The sequence below is a fragment of the Sturnira hondurensis genome, unplaced genomic scaffold (assembly GCF_014824575.4).
Source record: "Sturnira hondurensis isolate 20B ecotype Veracruz unplaced genomic scaffold, ASM1482457v3 Scaffold0012012, whole genome shotgun sequence".
Lineage (NCBI taxonomy): Eukaryota > Metazoa > Chordata > Mammalia > Chiroptera > Phyllostomidae > Sturnira > Sturnira hondurensis.
In genome coordinates this window covers 6,616,159-6,635,370 of record NW_028084643.1, presented here as the reverse complement: position 1 = coordinate 6,635,370, position 19,212 = coordinate 6,616,159, and the positions used below count along the sequence as shown (strand labels likewise).

Sequence of the window (19,212 nt, the reverse complement as noted above, 5' to 3'; positions counted from 1 at the left end):
TCTAAATGAAAGCTTTGCTGGATAGAACAATCTTGGATGCAGGTCTTTGGATTTCATGACTTGGAATACTTCTTTCTAGCCCCTTCTTGCCTGTAAGGTCTTTTTTGAGAAGTCAGCTGACAGTCTGATGGAAACTCCTTTATAGGTGACTGTCCTTTACAATGTTTTAAGATTCCTTCTTTTAACATATCCTTCTGTTTAGAGAACTTCCTTTTGCCATTCTTTTAGGGGAGCTCTGCTGGTGAACAAATTCTTAGTTTCCCTATGTTTCAGAATGTCTGTGTTTTCCCTTTATTTTTTAGAGGATATATTGCTGGATATAAGAGTCTAGGTTGACAATTTTTCTTTCAGCATTTGATAAATATTGTGTCACTTTCTTATGGCCCCCATTGTCTCTGATGAGAAATCTGCTATTATTCAGATTGTTTTTCCCTTACACAAAATATGTCATTTTTTTTCTGGCTGCTTTCAAGATTCTTTCCCATAGGTCTTTAGTTTTCAGAAGTTTAATTATAATATGTCTTGGTGTAGACTTATTTGGATTTATCCTGTTTGGTTTTGTTCATCTCCTTGAATTTAAGTTTATGTCACATTAAGTTCAGTTTAAAAAATGTTCAGCCATCATTTCTTCTGTAACAGTGATCGAAATAAAAACAATATACTAATAAGGTGGTAATTATATAATAGGCTATACTAACTCATAGAAGATTCATGTATTAAAGGTTTATACCCTGGCTGGTGTGGCTTAGTGGATTGAGCACTGGCCTACCAAACAAAGGGTCACCTGTTCAATTCCTAGTCAGGGCACATGTCTGGGTTGCAGGTCAGTTCCCCCGTAGGGGGCACACAAGAGGCAACCACACATTGTTGTTCCTCTCCCTCTCTTTCTCCCTCCCTTCCCCTCTCTAATAAATACATAAATAAATAAAATTTAAAAGCTTTCCTTATAGCCATTTTGTCCCCTCCATTTTTGTGTTGAAGCTATCCACTGAACTTTTTGTTTTGGGTATTGCATCTTTCAGTTTTAAAATTTCCATTTAGTTTATTTTATATTTTCCATTTCTTTGTTGAATTCGTATTTTATATTAGATCTGTTTATTAATACTCATTGAAGCATTTTTATTGTGGCTGCTTTAAAATTTTTCTCAGATAATTCTAACTTTTCTGTGTTGGCAACAATTGATCGTCTTTATTTTCGTTCAGGTTTTAGATATTTCTGCTTTAATGCATGAAGAATAACTTATTAAAATCCAGATGTTTTCATATTATGAGACTTGAGATCTTATTTAACTTTCTGTGTTGACAGGCTTTTTCTGACACTAATTTGAAAAAGGAGGTGGGTACACTGTTTCATCATTGCCAGGAGGTTCCCCATTCAACCTCTGTTGATTCCAGCAAGGGCCAGGCTCCTTGTTACTGCTAGGTGTGGCTGGGAGTTCTGGCTCCCCACATGGTTTCCACTGACACCACAGGTGAGGGAGCTGAAGGTCCTGGATTCCTACCTGGCCTTCTCTGACACCACCAGGTGACAGTGGTGGGTTCCTTTCTTACAGCCCTGCAAAAAATAGAAATCGAGGTTCCCCATTCAGCCTTTATTGACATGGGTGGGTACTGGACCAGTGTTTGTTGTTGTCGTTGTTGATTTCTGTGGTGTTTGGCTAGCATAGAATAGTTGTTGTCTAATAGTTCTCTATCTTGCTAAGCTGCCCCTTTCCTGGTCCTTTGGCTAGGGAGAATAGTTTCTTGTTAAGACGTTTTTTTATCTGTGCACATAGGCATTTCTGGTACCACCATATTGAGTTCCAATCTAGGATATATAAAGCAAGTGAGCAAACAAACACACAATCAAACAAACAAAACAGAGAACTCACCACTCTGTGGTTCCCAGCATCCTGAGATTCCTAGCTGGTCTGCCTTCTTCTCTTCATCCCTCAGAATCTTCTTATGTTTATTTTAAATATGTGTCCTGGGTTCTCAACTGTACTTAGCTAAGCCTTAAATTTTGAAATAGACTTCAGTCGTATTATACATACATTTACTTTTACTGTAATTGAACAATAATCTCTGTGGCTGGAAAGGGAGAGAAAGAAGACTGTAGATGGTGGGGGCTCTTCTGCCTGCTCTTATATTCAACGGGTCTATGCCCTGGAATTGGATATAATTATGTCCGAAACAGGCAGTGCAAGTCATATGTCTATTTATGAAGGACATTTTAAGTTTTTCCAGCCACTAAAGTAGAAAGCAAACATGGTACACATGACTATTTTATGGACATCTTTAGTGCTTTTGTGGGCATCTTTGATGAGAAAATTAAAACACTAATTAAAAGCCACAAAGAATTAGAAGAACCAATAAAATTATTTGTGGAATTTTTATAAACAAGCTAGGTACATATAGCATGTTCATATAGCATATAGAAAGTTGTATGTGAATAAATAATAAATGATTATATCTAATGTGTCTGTAAATACATGTATATTCTAGTTATACTCAGATTACATTTATGAAGGGTATTGTTTCCATGTAAACTTGCCAGATGTAGATTCATGAGATAGTGAATAAAGCAAAACTTGTATGTGATAAGAGCAATACATTTCTCTGCATAAAATGCAAGGTCTTTGCATGTTATACAGCTGTTATGAGTGGTGGAGGTAAGCAACTTCATTTACAAAAATACTGGGTCAATTTTTTGTCACTAATTAAAACTTTCTATCAGTATGATAGCTGGTTGAAGGGTATACAGGAATTCTCAGGACTATATTTGTAATTCATCTGTGAATCTAAAATTATTGCAAAGTGAAGTGTATTAAAATTATTATTAAGCTCACATAGTATAGTTTTTAAAAAAACTTACTAATGGTAAAGTAGAAATCAATAACCAGGATACAAAATTATAAATATGCTATAAGAATAGCCATAAGAAATAAGAGCAGCAATACCGCCATCACTACCAACAAAAATATTTATAACTTTTTAAAAAATATTTTATTTATTTATCTTTAGACGGGAAGGGAAAGAGAGAAATATCAATGTATGGTTGCCTCTCATGAGTCCCCTGCTGGGGACTGGCCTGCAACCCAGGCATGTGCCCTCACTGGGAATGGAACCGCGATCGTGTGGTTCGCAGGCCCGTGCTCAATCCACCGAGCTACACCAGCTAGGGCAAAAAATATTTTTAAACTGTGTACAGAAAACAAACTAAAGGATATATACTATTGTAAAAGACATATTCAGATTAGCCTTCAATATATTTTTTCTTAAAACTTTTACATGAGGTGTTGGAAAAATCTCCAAACACAATAATTGGATGTAACTCTATTTCAGCTGAGGGAGGGGAGGGTGGAGTGCCTGGCCTGGTTCAGGTGATGAGTTATTACTTTAGAGCTCTGTTTCATCTTCAGAAAGCGGAAGTCTCTAGTAAGCGCAGCTGTTTGAACAGGAAGCATATAAAGGGGCATACTTCTAAGCTACCACACCTTTCTGAACCTGCTTATTTATCTGCAATAGTTGATTTCAGCTCCAATTCGGATGACTTTCCCACTGAAAATGACCCTTTTAGACTGTAAGTTTGTCCTGTCATGGACTGAATATTCATGTCCCCATTCTCCTAAAAATTCATATTTTGAAGCCCTCAACCCACAGTGTGCCTCTGTGGAGATGGACTTCTAAGAAGTAATTAAGGTTAAATGAGGTCATAAGGGTGGGACCCTGATCTGATAAAACTAGTGCCCTTATAAGAAGAGACACCAGGGGTTCTGGCCAAGATGGAGGCATAGATAGAGATGTGTTCCTTCCTTGTACGACCAAAAGGAGGATAGCAACCAATTTAAATAAATAATAAATTAAAAACAACCAGAAGTGCCAAAAAATCAAACTGCATGGAAGTCTGACAACCAAGGAGTTGGAAAAATATTCCCCCAGACTAGTAGGAGGGGTAGAGAGGATGTGTGGCACAGTGGTCGACCAGGTGAGTGAGGTGGTGGCTGGAAGACAGGATTTCCCACATTCCTGGGTGAATAAGCCAGGAGAAATAACTACGGAGTGCGGCAGACCACACAGGGTTTCAGCACAGAAAACCAAAGCCTCAAAACTTCTGACAGTAAAAACCTGTGGGGGTTGAAGCAGTGGCAGAAACTTCCAGTCTCACAGGGAAGTCCATTAGAGAGGCCCACAGCATCCTAAAACATACACAAGCCCACCCACCTGGGAATCAGCACCTGAAAGGGCACAATACATTTGAGAGATGTGAGGGAAGGGATGGAAAGTGGGTGAGAAGTGAGGAATCAAGAAAGCGGCATTGTTCCTCTGACCCCTCCTCCACATACAGCACCAGAACGCAGCAAAAGTGTTGCCCCGCCCTGGTGAATACCTAAGGCTCTGCTCCTTACAACATGTAACAGGTGCACCAAGACAAAGAAGTATGGCCCAAATGAAAGAACAGACCAAAACTCCAAAAATAAAACAAAGCAATGAGAAGATAGACAACCTATCAGATGCAGAGTTCAAAATACTGGTTATCAGGATGTTCAAAGAAATGACTGAATTTGGTTGTAAAATTAAGGAAGAAATGAAAACTATACAAAGTGAAATAAAGAAAAATATACAGGGAAGCAACAGTAAAGGGAAGGAAACTGGGACTCAAATCCACAATTTGGGAAACTCCTGGCCAATATGGAGGCATAGGTAGACACACTGTGCCTCTTCACACAACCAAAAGAACAACAACAAATTTAAAAACAAAAAAATGACCAGAACTGACAGGAAATTGAACTGTATGAAAGTCCAGCAACCAAGGAGTTAAAAAAACATGCACCCAGACCAGTAGGAAGGGCAGAGACAGGCAGCTGGGTGGAGAGGACTTGTGGCAAGGCAGCGGCTGGAGGACGAGGGGAGGCAGAGTGTCAGCTGGTGAACTCAGTGAGGTGGTGGCTTGTGGACGGGGTGGTTCCACATTTGAGTGCAGATAAACCAGGAGGAATAACTGGGGAACAAGATCGACCACACAATCCAGGGTTTCATTTGGAGAAACAGAGCTTCAGGGCTTTGGACTGAAAACACTTGTGGGATTTTAGGCAGCAATGGGAGAAACACCCAGCCTCACAAGAGAGTTTGTTGGAGAGACTCACAGGGTCCTAGAACATAAAGAAACCCACCCACCTGGGAATCAGCAACAGAGGGGCCCAATTTGATTGTGGGTAGTGGGGGAAGTGACTGAAAACCAGCAGAGAGCAGAGCAAGCAGCACTGTTTCCTCTTGGACCGCTGCCCCACATATGGTGTCACAGTGCAGTGACATGGGTTGCCCTGCCCTGGTGAACACTTAAGGCTCTGCCCCTTACTACATAACTGGCTCGTTGAGACAAAAAAAAATGGCCCAAATGAAAGAACAAATCAAAGCTCCAGAAAATACAACTAAGCAATGAAGAGATAGCCAACCTATCAGATGCATAATTCAAAACACTGGTAAACAGGATGCTCACAGAACTGATGAGCTTGGACACAAAATGAAGGAAGAAATGAAGGCTACCCAAAGTGAAATAAAGTCAAATACACAGGGAACCAACAGTGACTGGAAGGAAACTGGGACTCAAATTAACAGTTTGGAGCAGAAGGAAGGAAAAAAACATTCAATCAGAACAGAATGAAGAAACAAGAATTAAAAAAAAAAAAAAACCCGAGGAGAGGCTTAGGAACCTCCAGGACATCTTTAAATGTTCCAACATCTGAATCATAGGGACTCCATAAGGAGAAGAGGAAGAGCAAGAAACTGAAAACTACTTGAACAAATAATGAAGAACTTCCCTAATCCAGCAAAGGAAATAGACTTCCAGGAAGTCCAGGAAGCTCAGAGAATCCCAAAGAAGGTGGACCCAAGGATGAGCACAAGGCATGTCATAATTACATTAGCCAAGATTAAAGATAAGGAGAGACTCTTAAAAGCAACAAGAGAAAAGGGGACAGTTACCTACAAAGGAGTGCTCATGAGTTATCAGCTGATTTCTCAAAAGAAACCTTGCAGAAAAGAAGGGGCTGGAAAGAAGTATTTGAAGTCATGAAAGAGAAGGACCTACATCCAAGATTATTCTATCCAGCAAAGCTTTCATTTAGAATGGAAGGGCAGATAAAGTGCTTCTTAGATAAGATCAAGTTTAAGGAGTTCATCATCACCAAGTTCTTATTATAAGAAATGTTAAAGGGACTTACCTAAGAAAAATAAGATAAAAACTATGAGCAGTGAAATGACAACAAACTCACAACTATCAACAACTGAACTTAAGAAAAGCAAAAACAAAAACAAACTAGGCAAACAACTAGAACAGGGACAGAATCACAGTAATGGAGATCACATGGAAGGTTAGCGCAGATGAGGAGGGGTAGAATGGGAGAAAAGATTCAGTACAGATGGCAAACACAAGGTCCGTGGGCTGAATCGAGTCCTCCACCTCGTTTTATCTGGCCTGGTACCTTGTTTCCACCTGGCAGCAGTGTAGAGCTCTTGCTTAACTGTTAAGGAGTAGTTTCATTTCTATAGTCCCAAAATTACATTTGGCCCTTTGAAGGCAATTATGAGGCTGATGTGGCCCTCGGCGAAAATGAGTTTGACACCCCTGAGGTACAGGGAGTAAGAAGCATAACTGGTAGGCACAAAATAGACAAGATGAGGTTAAGAATAGTATAGAAAATGTAGAAGCCAAAGAACTTATGTGTACAACCAATGGACATGAACTAAGGTGGCGGGGAATGTTGGAGGGTGAGGGGGTGCAGGGTGGAGGGGGACAAAGAGGAGAAAAAAATTGGGACAACTGTTATAGCATCATCAATAAAATATTCTTTAAAAAAGATGAGACACCTGAGAGCCAGTTCTTTCTCTATGTGTCTGTGCATGCACTGAGGAAAGGCCATATGAGAATACAGAAAGAAGTTGGCTATTGCAAGCCAGGAAAGAGTACGTGCCAGAAAATGAATTGGCTGGAATCTTGACCTTGGACTTGTAGCTTCCAGAACCGTGAGAAAACAACCTTTTGATGTCTGAGCCACCTCATGTATGGTGTCTTGCTATGGCAGCCAGAGCAGGACATGTGAGACCTGTGCCATGAAACAACTTCAGTGATGAAAATGAGCAGATAAACTATAGGACACAAAAATGAAAAAGTTATGATCTGCTTACTATAGTTACATATTGCCTGTTACCTCTTTGCCTGCTCTCAAATAGGCCAGACAACACGTTGGCTCCTCAGCACTTCCATACTACCTGCAGAACAGTGACGTGGTTATAAAAACAGAACTTGAAGGTCATCCAGCCTTCAGGAAGCTAAAGTCTGAATTTCACTCTGTCCTAAATAGCCCAATACTATAGTCACACACACACACAGCAGAATTCAATTTGTCTGCCCCAGAAAAAAAGTCAAGAAGTTTTCCTTGAAAATAGAATTAAGTTTATTCAAATTAGAAATATTCGGTGTCTCTTTCCAAAACCATCTCTAAACAAAGTTATCCTGTTGACAAATGAAAAAAAATTTCTGGGGAAATTTTTTGAAGATAGTAAAAGAAAATTTTACACTTCTTTAATGTTGACTCATCAAAAGGTACATAATGAAAAAGTTTCAACATCTGGCTGTGTCTGGATCATTCACTCTGAAGGAAAGGGGCAGGGAGAATTGCAATCACCGGTGTGATTTGACGTATGCACAAGTTCCTATGTACCCATGTCAGTTAACACTGGTGTAACAGCAAAAGGCCCCCAGGGGAAAGGTTTCATTGAGCTGTAGAGAATAGATGAACACCAAAGAGGACAGGAAATACCTTCTGGGAAGACTTATATATGTTCAGATGAACATTAACAGGCTAAGAGTAAAAAAATCAACATTCTGCGATCAGTAAATGTAAAGACAAGCTCACTTCTTTCTGGCACTACTGATATTCCTACCACGCTAGTTTTCAAATTCTAGAAAAAAGACAAAAAGATTAACAAAAATAGAGAATGTAGAAACTGCTGATTTTGTGCCTGGAGGAACGGCACTAGAATGCCAGTGCTCATGTGCTCTGTCTGCAAGGCAGCACCTGTGTGGAGGCCGGGGGATGCTTCTGCACCAGGGGCTCAGCAGGCTGGCTGAGGGCTTGGCAGGGTGCTGCACACCCTCCCTGTATGCAGTTGCCAGCACAGGTCTCCTAAGAACTGAGGGCCTACTTGGCCATCTTGCGGATCATGTAGTTGAGGATGCCCCCGTTGCGGAAATAAGTGAGCTCCACATCGGTGTCAAGCCTCATGATGACCTGGAAGGTCTTCCCAGTATCCAGCTGCAAGGACAAAGAAGCAAAGAAGAATCACTGAGGGAGGAAGTGAGACAACTCAGTCAGGAGGAGCTGGTGCCCAGCCTGCTCTCAGGCAGGGCACTCCATGCAAATCACACACTGCACCACCAGCAGCTTCTGGGAACAGTCTTTGGTCCCAGCCCAGATCCACTGAATCAGAAGCTACATTTTAACAAGTTTCCCCACAGATTCATCTGCATAGGAAAGTACTGCAGAATATCAATGATGAGAGTGAAAGATATCTGAGTTAGAAATGGCCTCCCTGGGCAGCAGTCACTGGTGACCTTTGGGATAGAGACCACTCTGAATAGAAGTGTGTCAGGTCAGCAGAGGTTTCACCAAGGTTGTCCCGTAGGCAGCTGGCCCAGCTGCTCACCCTGAGACACAGACTGTAGCAGCTGCCACTGTCTGGGAATCTAAATCCTCCACTGAGGAGTGCTGGGTGCTTCATCCTTACCTCATCTAGGGATGGGGAGAGTGGGTCTGTTGTTCACATTATTATAATAAAAAGGTGTTTTTTAGGTAAGGTCCCATCCCTGAGCTTTCATCAGTATTGTCTGGGTTAACTGAGATTGGCAAGAATGAGAGAAAGCTTGGAGGCAAGAATGGAATAGATGATAACCATGAATAAATGGAACTATATAATATACCGTGAAAGCAGGTAAAAACGGTGCTAGTAGAACTCTTAAGTCTAATGCAGTCCTACTGTTTTCTTTGTTTTTCTTCTTCCAAATCCCACAGATTTCCTCCTAACAGGATTAATTACAAACTCGGCGTTCCTTTTAGTTGGCCCTGGCATAGAGAAGCCCGGCTTACCTTGACCTGGACTTTCATTCGTGGTTTAAGGTTTCCTGGGAGGCTGATGGTGTATCGTTCCTGCCCCGTGAGTCCCAGGGTGTCTGCCGTCTCCCCAGGGAGGTATTCCAGGGGGATCACGCCCATTCCGACTAAGTTACTGCGGTGGATGCGCTCGTAACTCTCAGCCAAGACAGCTTTGATTCCCTGATGAGCCAAGAGTGAGTTTGGACACAGTTCCCATTTTTCCGTAGATATACAGAAACTTAACAAAAGTCTTCTTAAGCCCAAAACTCTTCTCACACCTAAATCCTTTATAAGTAGCAATTAATTGTTTATATAAAATGTTACTCCCTACCTATAATTAACACAGTAGTCAGTCTTAAATGATTGCCTACAAAGTACAGGCACTGTGTAAGCACTTAAATGATTTTTCTTTCCTCTTCCACCCACCCTGGGAGGGAGGTAGATGCTACTACCATCAGCCTTACCCAGGCAGTCAGGGGTACATCTGGTATTTTGAACCCATGCAGCCTGACCACACACACCAGTGTGTGATGCCTCTTAGCAAATTCCATTGTAACTGAAAGCCACATCACAAAACAACAAAAAGAAAATTCATTTCTCCTGGCCGGTGTGGCTCAGTAGATTGAACGCTGGCCTGCGAACCAAAATGTCGCCTGTTCGATTCCCAGTCAGGGCACATGTCTGGGTGGCCGGCCAAGTCCTCAGTTGGGGGTGTGTGAGAGACAACCACACATTGATGTTTCTCTCCCTCTCTCCTTCCCTTCCCCTCTGCATAAAAATAAATAAATAAAATCTAAAAAAAGAAAATTCATTTATTTCTTTTTGATTCTTCCATTGTAGATGTGGTGGACATGGAAGATTTACTCAAAAAGCAAAGAACACACTACAAAGAAAGTAAGCAATTATCTACTGTGCACTGCTGTTCTACTTCCTGTTCCATACATCAAATTGTATTGAATATAACGTTGACATTAAGCTTCCTATAATGCACATTTTATTAGTTATCTATAACAATATACAGCAATGATCAACAAACCAGGATATTGGATTATCAAAAACACCTCATTCTCAAATAGTAGTTAATTGTAATAAAACACTTAGGTATCTCTAAAGGGTCTCTTGATATCTGGGGTACACTTTTAAGACCCCCTGCATCAGGGTCACTCAGGGAGCGATTAATGTGGATTCTTGAGCACTACCCAGATCTACTGCATCGGAATCTTACGCAGAGAGTGTGGGGCAGGAGGAAGACAGGATTCAGCAGTGTGTCTCACCGTTAGTGCATGTGTAAGAGCCTCTGGGGAAGTTTTTAAAATCCTGACATCCAGGCCTTTTTCCTTACCTGTTAAACCACAACCCCTGGGGATGAGATCCAGGCACAGGTGTTTTTACAAACCTCACAGGTGTTTCCAAATTTAAAAACATTTATGGGGGAAGGACAGATTCTTCAGGATAGTAGATATTGTGTGGATTTATGGGTATATGTATCATGTGTTTTGGGGGGAAGTAGAAATCTTTGTAAACGCATACTACTTGTGTCCCTGACTCTGTATAAATGGCTGCGCAGGGCTGTGGACGCCACAGATCACAACTGTCCAACCTTCTCTGAGCGAGTTCAGCTCAAGAAGGCTCAGTGGCCCTGACTGGGCAGCTAGAGAATGAAGTATATGCTGTCTGGACAGCCAGGACTCAGCAGCTCTGTGGAGAAGTCTGGACTCTGGAGAGCCTCCAGGGTGCCAGCCCCCATCCCCCACAGATCTTACAGTTCCCCAGCCAGCTGCTCGCTGCTCCTATTGCAGTTGTCAGTGCCCAGCTCCTTTCCTAAAATCCCTTCCTTCTTTTCTTTGGTTCTTTTCAGCAGTTTTTAAAACAAGCAGGCCCCTGACATATTACCAAGTGATCAGAGAATATCTTTTCTTTTTTTTTCCTACAGAGCAAAATGACTGATTAAAAAAACAAAATAATAGGTGTGTGATATTCAAAGACTTTCAGAAACCTGGACATCTGGGGAGCGGCCTGCCACACAGTAATGTTTTCTGCTGTACTTGTGCATAGAGAGCACTTATTTAGTGTTTCCCAAATGCATTAAATGGCTCAGCCACACGTTATTTAAACTGGCATCAGCTAAGCCATTTTACCGTACCCTGAGGATGAAAGCAGAACTCTTCTCTGTTTTCAGGGCAAGCAAGTGCTCATGTGCTGTGAGCTCTCTGTTGCCTGTGTACCCCTTCCATGGTTACTGTTCCCTTCCATGCGGGAACCCCCAGCAGGTCAAGCTCTGAAATGGCTAAAGGGTCTAAAGAGCGTCCTATCTGCCTATAGGGAGAGCATCCTTCTCTAATGAGTCTATAAGCAGGTTTCACAGGCAATGAGTAAAAAGCAGTAACAGAAAGTATTTTCCCTGAGTTGCTCTAAAGCTCAGGCTCTTTACTTTTTCCCTTCCATGAATCTGGAAGCCAATTCAGTCACAGAAGCCCTGGCTTAATTCTGAAGTTCACCTGGGACAATGGCCTTAAATAAATTTTGGGTCCTCAACCTCTGGGAACATTATGAAAACCATGAGTTTATTTTTTTTAATATTTTATTTATTTATCTTTAGAGGGGAAGGGAAGGAGAGAAGGAGAGAAATATCAATGTGTGGTTGCCTCTCATGAGTCCCCTGCTGGGAACTGGCCTGCAACCCAGGCATGTGCCCTGACTGGGAATCGAACCGCAATACTCTGGTTCGCAGGCCCGCGCTCAATCCACTGAGCTACACCAGCCAGGGCAAACCATGAGTTTTTTCCGCATAAAAAAAGACATACAGCCCTGACCAGGTGGCTAAGTTGGGTGGAGTGCCGTCCCATACAAAAAAGGTTGATGGTTTGATCCCCAGTCAGGGCACAGACCTAGATTGGGGGTCCCCAGGTGGGGTGCATACAGGAGGAACCAATTTCTCTCTCACATCAATCTTTCTCTCTATCTCCCTTCCTCTCTCTAAAAAATCAATAAAAACATATGCTTGGTTGAGGATTTAAAAAAACATTACACACAAGATTTTGGATATAATTTCAGAGACTGTACAACCCTCCCCTGCAGCTGTTCTACGGATACCCCCAAAGATCCACGGTTCCCAGAATATGTCTGACCTGAGGGAACAAGTTCAACTCTAGATTACCCTTTACTAAGAGAAGTGAAGTGAGACCCGCCAAGAAGCTGGTCCCAAAGGTCCAAAAGGGAAGCTGGTCCAAAAGGGAAGCTGCGTGATGGGATGTCCCTATGTCATACTCACCTGGAGGAAAGGGCCCTTGGCTGCCCAGTCACGGGAGCTGCCCGAGCCATACTCTTTGCCAGCCAGAATGATCAGGGGAAGGCCTGCTTGCTTGTACCTCTCAGCAGCATCGAACACATCAAGCTGAGGAAGAGAAAAGGAAGGTACTACAGATGCAGTAGAGGCACGGAGTGCAGAAACAGGCTAGTGGGCCTGGCTAGGCTACATGTCACTTCATTTAAGTTTAGCCTCAGAGCCTAACAAGGTAGATATTATTTCTACTCCCCAGGTAAGAAAGATGAGAATCACAGAGGGAAATAAACTGATGTGGGCTGCAGAGCTGGTCTGAGGTGGAGCTGGGACTTGAACCTAGGGTTGTTTGACTCAAAATGCAGGCTTTCCTGACTTCTCATATGCCTCCCACCGAAACAATTCCAGCAGTAATACGCCATCCAAGTGGTTCCTTTTAAGACCCACGCAGGCTTCCACCAGCCTCTATACTCCTTTTTTTCCTAGTGGTATGGTGAATTAAATTAAATGCTAATAAAGTAATAAAACGGCACTTTTTTGATAAATATCCTCTACCTTAACCTGGAATTTCCCCCCTTAAATACTATGAACACAGAGCATTTCCATCAGAGGCTTTTAAAGCTCAACTCCCAGGAAACTATATTTAGTTAAGCCACGAAGCAGAATCTGTAAGCAGGAAGAGGAGGATTCACAGTTTAAAGGGCATCCCCGTCAGTGATGAGCTCTATGTACATGGACACTTGGCAGGAGGGACCATAGGCAGCAAGAGGAAGGATGGGGCTGTGGAAAAACTGAGGCCAAAAGGAAGGTGACCACATAGACCCAGAGCCTGACAAACGCTGGCTTCTCAAGGAAGCAGAAGACGCCATACTTACAATTTCTCCAGAAGGCAGATGTATAGTCTGTGGTGCTTGCTTGTTCAAAAATTTGTTTAATAAGCGAATGTTGGCAAACGTCCCACGTACCATGATGGCATCATTACCTCGGCGGGAACCGTAGGAGTTGAATTCCCGTGGAGTCAGGCTAATAAGGCAAGCAGCAGATAAGCAAGTTTAGTGTATAAGCTAAAAGTAAACTTAGCTTATGTCAAGAAAGAAAAAAAACATGAACCTCATTATTTCTCTAATCGACCAAGCATTGTTCTCTAAGGCAGAAAAACCGTTGCCATAGTTTCAACGGAGGGCAGAGTATGAGGGCGGAGAGTCGGGGGAATTCAACATTCTCCCAGGGTCTACCTGCCATCGTGTAAATCTGGGTCGCAGGTAATCCTCATGGAAAGTTGCATTTGGGACTGACTTCAATTAGTATGGGTACACTAGACCAGTAGATAACATTGGTATATACCTATTAAAGTCCGGACATGACTGAAGGACTGAGGAATAAATGTGCAACTGCCAACTCAAAGCAGTTCTCTGTGGAGAAGGCGTCTGCCTTGCACCAGGAATGGCAACACGCTTCAGGTTACAGTCCTGCTCTCTGAGGTTCAGGTGTACCCAAGCTCTGCCGCAGGTTCAGAACAAAACCCTGTACTTTGACTATGAGGCAAGCTGGGGGCAGAGATGACACTTGAGCCTTGTGAGTACAAGACTTGCTCAGATTGTCCCTTCTCACCCTGATGGAGGTTCACGTGCTAACGGATTCTTTCACGGAAGCCTCGAAGCAGCAAACAGAAAGATTGGTTTTCAAGCCACAGGGTTCAGTGAAAAAGCACAGTCTGATTCCAAAGAGATTAGGCGAAAGAGAAATGTTGGTCTAGTCACTCCATGTTTTCCTTTAGTTCTCGCTTCAATCACACTTACCCTCTGCTGGTTAAGTAGCGAGCTGCAGGGCTGTTTCTTGCAATATTTCCAGCTGGAGAGATGTGGTCAGTTGTTACTGAATCTCCCAAATTTAACAGCACATAGGCATCCACAATAGATTTAGGGGGCTGAAGCTCTAAAGTCTAGCACAGAACACAAGAAGTTAGTGTTTGCCCAGGTGTCTGCAACAAGTCACGAGGGAAGTCATGACAGTAGCAGTCCATGGACCTGAACCAGATGACAGTCCCACATCAGCACATAAAAGTTTTTAGGGTTTGCCCTGGCTCGTGTAGCTCAGTGGATTGAGCGCGGGCCTGCGAACCACATGAACCACATGATCACGGTTCGATTCCCAGTCAGGGCACATGCCTGGGTTGCAGGCCAGTTCCCGGTTCCCGGCAGGGGATGCATGAGATGCAACCATACATTGATATTTGTCTCTCTCTCTCTCTCTCCTTCCCTTCCACTCTAAGATAAATAAATAAAATCTTTAAAAAAATAAAAAAATTTAGGGTTTGTTTTCAGTTTTTTTCAGAAGTGCTTTAAAAAGTAAAATGAATTTACTCAAAACATTTACATCTTACCCTTGAAGGGAAGGAAAAGTACTGGCACTGTCCCCTCAAAAGCAGCAGGGATGCAGCTGCAAATGACATTCTTTCTTCACATCCACAGAACTTGCCGGTAGCTGAGGACAGTGGGATTCTGACTTCCCCCCACCCCCTTCCCACAGGGATGTACCGGGGAGCACAGACTCCCTGGTCAGCAGTTTCAAGGAACGCCTCCCTTGTCTGGATGGGTATAGGGCTTAGGTGGCAGACCCTGGGGACATTCTCCTAGAACAGTCTCAGACTTCACCAAGTCTGTGCCCAGGTGGTACTTGATCACCAGGGTGTCTCTACACAGCCACACACGACCCCAGGACAGAGAAACTGTAGGCTCACCGCAGCCAACTGTCCCAACTTCCCAAAACTTGCCCCAGTAGTATTTGCTTGGGTTTACAGAAGTTTTAATGAAACAAGTTAAACTGAGGGTATGGGATAAAAAAGTGGATGTTAGAGGGAAAGAAACCTTTTGAAGAATTTGTTTTGTTAAAAATAAAATGTCATACCAGGTTTTCAAAAAATGGTGGTGACTTAATGTATGTAGATTTGGGATTCCAGGAATACAGCTTATCTGATGGGGCTGCTAAGGCATTCCAGTTTTCATTCACAGTCTTCAAAAAAATAAAAAGAAAGAAAATCTAATTACATTCTATTCTAAGGAAAACTTAATATGTAGACATAAAACATAAATTCAAGCTAAGCATACAATAAAAACATTCTTATTCTAGTTGTGCAAAAGAGTTCTTTTATCCTAAGACAATACCATGCTAAATAATTAAAAAATACATATACACTGTGACAGGCAGCCAAGAACCCCACTCCTGGGATTCACTCTCTAAAGGGACCCCCAACCGCTTGTGGGCTGAGCCTAGAGTGACTCATTTCTAAGATCTGGTAATAAAGAGACTCTGCCTTCCGTGGCTCTCACCCTCTCTTGCTTCCCCTGATGGAAGCCAGCTGCTCTGCTGAAAACTGTGAAGAGGATCCCTAGCAACACATGGAGAGAGACCTCTGGCTGGTGGTCATGCAGGAACTGAGGTCCTTGGTCCAGCAGCTTGTGGGGCACTTCATCCCACCAACAGCCATGTAGGTGAGGGCCCTTAGAAGTGCATTTTCCCCAGCTGGGCCTTCAGATGAGCTGCAGCCCAGATGGCACCTTGCCTGAAGCCTTGTGAAGGCACACACGCCCAGTTAAGCCACACTTGGACCCGCAGAAACTGAGAGATAATAAATGCTTGCTGTTTTAACCCACTAAGTTTTGGGGTAATTTGTTTTACAGTACTAGATAACTAATCCATATGCTTACATGTATAACTTAAGAAATAACAATCCTGATTTGTACCAAAGAGGGAATTATTATTTACTCTCTGAAGGTTTTGAGAAGTAGACCTCTGAGTCCCATGGTCACTGGAGAGCAAGTGACAGCTGCTTTGAATAAAAAAGGTTGAATTCTTTCCATAGGTTCGTTAACTCAGCCTTTGAATAAAGGCATTTAGTCCAATGCCCAAAAAGGTCCCTCAGACTATTTCTCAATGAGCCACTTGGGGGAGGGCACAGTGCAAGAACATGATCCCTGTTTCACCCCTCTCCCCAGTCTGCTCTCTTATTGCAAACCCAAGCCTTTGTCAGCAGCCTTTGGGTCAGCCTAACACAGAAAATAGGGAAAGGAAGAACATCCACGGGTCTCAGAAAATAATACTGAGTCCCATACCTTTTATCCCTATTTGTAAAGTGCACAAAAGTTTTATTTATTTAAGTAGTTTGGTGCTTTCTATTGAGCAGTCTTATCTGTTTAATTATTTATTTAATTTTAAGCTTCCAAGTAATTGTGAGAGGTTCACTCCACCAAGTGACTCCACCTCAGTGACATGTGATAGTGACATGGGGGTGTGGAGCGTGGGCCTCAACCACAGTTGACACAACACCCCAGGGTGTCTGAGAAAAAAAGAGTCAAGGAGAGCTGTCCAGGAATCACACACAACCTGAGGCCTTTCTCCTTGAGGTTGTCATCCACTTGTCTAAATCTGGGAACACGTGGGGAGTGGTGGGGAGTGTGGCATTTGTAAAGATGTGAGTCACAGGAGAAAAGAGTGACTGAGAACCACTTCCCTGGGTCTCTGAAGAGGGAGTAACAAACCGGCTTCCTCTCTGTACTTTATACCCGCATTAGCCTCACGGTCTGCAGAGATGACACAAAGGAACCACTTTCCCTTAGATTCCTGAGGGCGGGTGGGACCTCACCTCTATTTTCTGATAGACCTCCTTGAACATCCCAGGGATGACATACTTCCATTCCACCGCCTGGATCTCCTCTCTAGTTGGCCAGATATCTTTCAGAAATACCTGTTGTCCCTTTGCATTTACCCCTGGGGAATAAAATGTTTGTGAATAAGAAAAACACAATTCAATGCCCCCTTTCCATGATTATATATAGTCAAGTCTCGTTCTTGGTGGTAGTTTTGTTCTACAGAGTTCATGCAAACAGTGCTGCAGTGAATACTGAATTGCTACCCCAGAGGAAATATAGGGTTAGGTGTCTGAGAGCTTCTGGTCACATATTTGTCAACTGATCAACATATAACCTTGTTTTATGTGTGCTTCTGCTTCTAGACACCTTATTTAATATATATTGTTGATCCATTACCACTGAACTCACTGTCCACAGCTCTATTACTTATGCCCAAAGGAAGACTGTTTAGCACATGACACATCATGGGTTTACTGGGCTTAGGAACACTAGATAGTACTTCAGCACTATATTTGGAGGCCATTTTAAGCAGTGAAATTACCAACAAAAAGCACAAAAAGTGCAAAAACATGGCACTAAATAGATCATGACCAAGACACCTCTTTACAGGATGACAGCTAAAATAAGAAGGCAGAGGACCACCTTGTCTGACTTCACCGAGGAGGTGCATGTTGAATGAGTCAGTTTTCCCCACGCTGGCATGTCTGCAAATGACTACAGAAGCATGATGAGCACTGACTTGGGGGTTAAATACATTTTAGTGAATAGGCAAATTTGCAAACATGGAATCCACATGTATGAGGATCATCTGTACCTCTGAAGTAATCATTTCCTAAAGGTAAATTGAAAGGGCATTGTTTGCATAATACCTAATTTACTTAGAATGAATTGAGGAGGGGATAGGAAACAGGGAAACCAGAGGAAAGAACATGAAGCATAATTTTCTCTTAATTTTGAGAAGTTAAACTATCTGGAGAAGTTAAACTATCTGGAATGTGTTCCTGCAGAGCACATATTAAACATATGCCTGTGATTAGATTAAAGCAGGAGATAGAGAAAGGAACTGGAGAAGAAGCCAGAAGAGCAAGATCTGCATTACCTTTTGTACTTATTTCTCTTTTGTCATTCCTTGCCTTTTAGTAAATTCTTATTTATTTCAGTTATATTTCAGCTGTGTATTGGGGAGTAAGGAAAAGACTCCCCTCATCTTATCTCTGGAAGTTCTATTCTTCATTATTTATTAAGGAAAGCATTAACTTTCTTCCAATAATATTTTCGAATCCATTGGAAAAAAATTGTAACCACATAAACAAAATCTTACCCAATGGTTCTTTCTCAAAGTCGATCCTGACGGTCCCAGCAATTGCATATGCTATCACTAAGGGTGGAGAGGCTAAATAGTTGGCACGGGTATTGGGGTGGACTCGACCTTCAAAATTCCTGTTCCCAGATAGTACTCCAACAGCTACAAGGTCTCCCTGTGTGAGGCAAGAGAAACACTGGGTCACAAAGAAAAGGGACTGCCTAGGCTGCTCATGTTAGACCATTTGCCAAAGTTTTCTCATCACTTGATGTGGCTCCTTAAGCTTTCCTTTCATGGGTCCTCTGCTCTATAGGAGAGCACACAGGAGTGTCCCTGTGGGAGACACTCTTGGTCAAGGATACAGAGAGACGTGTTCACTGGTTTCTGCTCATGAGAAAGTACCAGGCAGGTCAGAAGGCACTATCCTAGTTATTTTGTTGCTTGGGGCCTAAGAACAGGTGGGAGAGGCTAAAAGTTGAAAGCTAGAGCAAGCCCCACTGACTTACATTGATTCTGTAAACCATGCACAGCAAACCAAATAGGATTTCTGAACACTACAGAATTTATGGGGCAAAAATCAAGGCAATGTAAATGAGTTCAGATTCATGTGTATGAAGACTTCTCTGACTTGGAACCAGTTTTCAGATTGCCAGGAACAGACAGTTCCAGAGCCCCCTGTATTCAAAACCTGCCTTTATTGAGCATGTGTATCTGGGTGCCACACTACACCTTTTATGTTCATTTTCATCTTGATGCTTACAGTCTATGAAACAGTTATTGTTATCATCTCCAGTTTATGATTGTGAAAACTCAGGTAAAAAGGGGTTAATTAACTTGCCCAAGCTT

At 42.5% G+C, this 19,212-nt stretch overlaps 1 protein-coding gene across 3 annotated transcripts in view; it reads right to left on the bottom strand.

The window, feature by feature from the left end:
- Positions 1 to 7,412: 7,412 nt before the first annotated feature.
- Positions 7,413 to 19,212, bottom strand: part of ACO1 (aconitase 1) — a 60,007-nt gene continuing 48,207 nt past the window's right edge. For all 3 annotated transcript variants that reach the window (XM_037060636.1, XM_037060638.1, XM_037060637.1), the window contains 8 exons: positions 18,385 to 18,541; positions 17,057 to 17,181; positions 15,322 to 15,426; positions 14,214 to 14,356; positions 13,290 to 13,437; positions 12,406 to 12,528; positions 9,129 to 9,314; positions 7,413 to 8,297 (listed from right to left, as the gene is read on the bottom strand). In XM_037060636.1, the coding sequence (XP_036916531.1) occupies positions 8,184 to 8,297; positions 9,129 to 9,314; positions 12,406 to 12,528; positions 13,290 to 13,437; positions 14,214 to 14,356; positions 15,322 to 15,426; positions 17,057 to 17,181; positions 18,385 to 18,541 (1,101 nt within the window). In that variant the 3' untranslated portion in view covers positions 7,413 to 8,183. The remainder of the gene's footprint in view (positions 8,298 to 9,128; positions 9,315 to 12,405; positions 12,529 to 13,289; positions 13,438 to 14,213; positions 14,357 to 15,321; positions 15,427 to 17,056; positions 17,182 to 18,384; positions 18,542 to 19,212) is intronic.